Source organism: Trichechus manatus, unplaced genomic scaffold (genome assembly GCF_000243295.1).
Source record: "Trichechus manatus latirostris isolate Lorelei unplaced genomic scaffold, TriManLat1.0 scaffold00220, whole genome shotgun sequence".
NCBI lineage: Eukaryota > Metazoa > Chordata > Mammalia > Sirenia > Trichechidae > Trichechus > Trichechus manatus.
The window spans coordinates 1,211,189-1,212,751 of record NW_004444156.1 but is presented as its reverse complement, the minus strand read 5'-3'; the positions used below and the strand labels follow the sequence as shown (position 1 = coordinate 1,212,751).

Genomic DNA, 1,563 nt, shown 5'->3' with positions numbered 1-1,563 from the left:
TTTTTGGGTTTTCACCAAGATTTTGGTAGGAGATGGGTATTCCCTCAGTAGGAAACGTGTTTTAACGACTCATAGTTCCAAGTCACTGACCGTATGACGTATGTTAAGAAAGATCAGGCCGGTGAATGAAATTACAGGTAGATAAAAAAGAAGTCCTGGTGGTGCAATGGTTAAGCGCTTGGTTGCAAACCTAAAGGTTGATGGTTCAAACCTACCTAGTGGCTCCACAGGAGAAAGGCCTGGTGATATGCTCGTGTAAAGATTACAGCATAGAAAACCCTACGGGGCACTTCTACTCTGTTGTATAGGGTCCCTGTGAGACGGAACTGACTCAATGGCACAGAATGACAACAATTTTTGAAAGTCCTTGTGCTCACAATGAGGAAAACTAGAGGGAAATACTGACAGATTAACCTAAAGTATTTCTACCTGGCTCCCAAGTACAGTCAACACACACACACACGCACACACTCCTTCCATCACACGTCTTGTCTTTAAGCTCCCTGTTCATAATCTAGGTGGAGACAAGAAAGACTACTGGTAATCCACAGAATACGACCCTCCTGTGGGTGAGAGATGCCTACATTCACGATCATATTTGATCCTACCTGTAGGGTACTTTTTCCTTTCAGTCTTACCTTAGAAAGACCTTCTTGGCTGCCAGAGGTGACACATATTTCCATTTGTCCTTGACTGGGTGGATAATGGGTAGTGGGAGGATTGTGCAATTGTACCTGTAACTGCCTTAGCCAGGTCAACAGTTCTGGAATTCTAAAACATAAAGTGTATCTTTTAATTTAAAATCATAGCAGTAGTAGACAGGAAATAAATGGTTGCTTAATACCAGGCTCAGTATACATTCAATGTAACCTTCAAACACTTTTTGCCAGTAATAATACCCCTGTTTAGAAGATGAGGCAACAGACTCAGAGAGATTAAGAAATTCACTGAAGCCTTCTGGGCAACATGGCGCTTTAGTCAGAAGCACCATGCCGTCCCTCCACAGCAAAGATCAGAAAAACTAAGTCAAACAGAGTCACACGTCAATCCTGAAACCCTAAGCATAAAATGAAGAGATAAAGAACTCAGCCAAGCACTGAATGGAATAAGAAACTGACCGAGAACAGAGTGCGAGGAGAGGTACATACAGAAGTCCCCTATCAGCTACCGCAGCACGGATCCGCCATCTTGGATTCCACCCGCCTGCACTGGCCAGCTCCCTGAGTGCCATTTGTTGGCTGTTGGTGTTGCTTTTTTCTGCTTCTTTAGATTTCCTCCTTACCTCTCCCCACCTCCCACTCTTTTCTCCCAAATACCTGGCTCCGTGCGCCATCTTTGCTTCTTCCTGAAAGGCTGCGAAATACCGCTCGACTCTGAAACTGCTTCCTGGTCCGTGCGCCAAGCTGGTGGGACCCCAGGGCTTTTCTGTTTGTTTGCTCTGATTCGTTCTCTTTTGATTTGTTTTGTTTGTTTTCTTTTTCTTTTCTTGGCCTGGGAGCCCCATTTAGCTGGGCAGTACCATGTGGCTTGGGAGCTAGTCCCTTACTCTGCTCAGACGCACAG

General features: G+C 45.0%; 1 protein-coding gene across 1 annotated transcript in view; it reads right to left on the bottom strand.

Moving 5' to 3' along the window:
* Positions 1 to 1,563, bottom strand: part of AADAT (aminoadipate aminotransferase) — a 33,892-nt gene that overhangs the window by 25,225 nt on the left and 7,104 nt on the right. Inside the window, exon 3 of the mRNA XM_004388875.2 lies at positions 639 to 771. Coding sequence (XP_004388932.1) covers positions 639 to 771 — 133 coding nt within the window. The remainder of the gene's footprint in view (positions 1 to 638; positions 772 to 1,563) is intronic.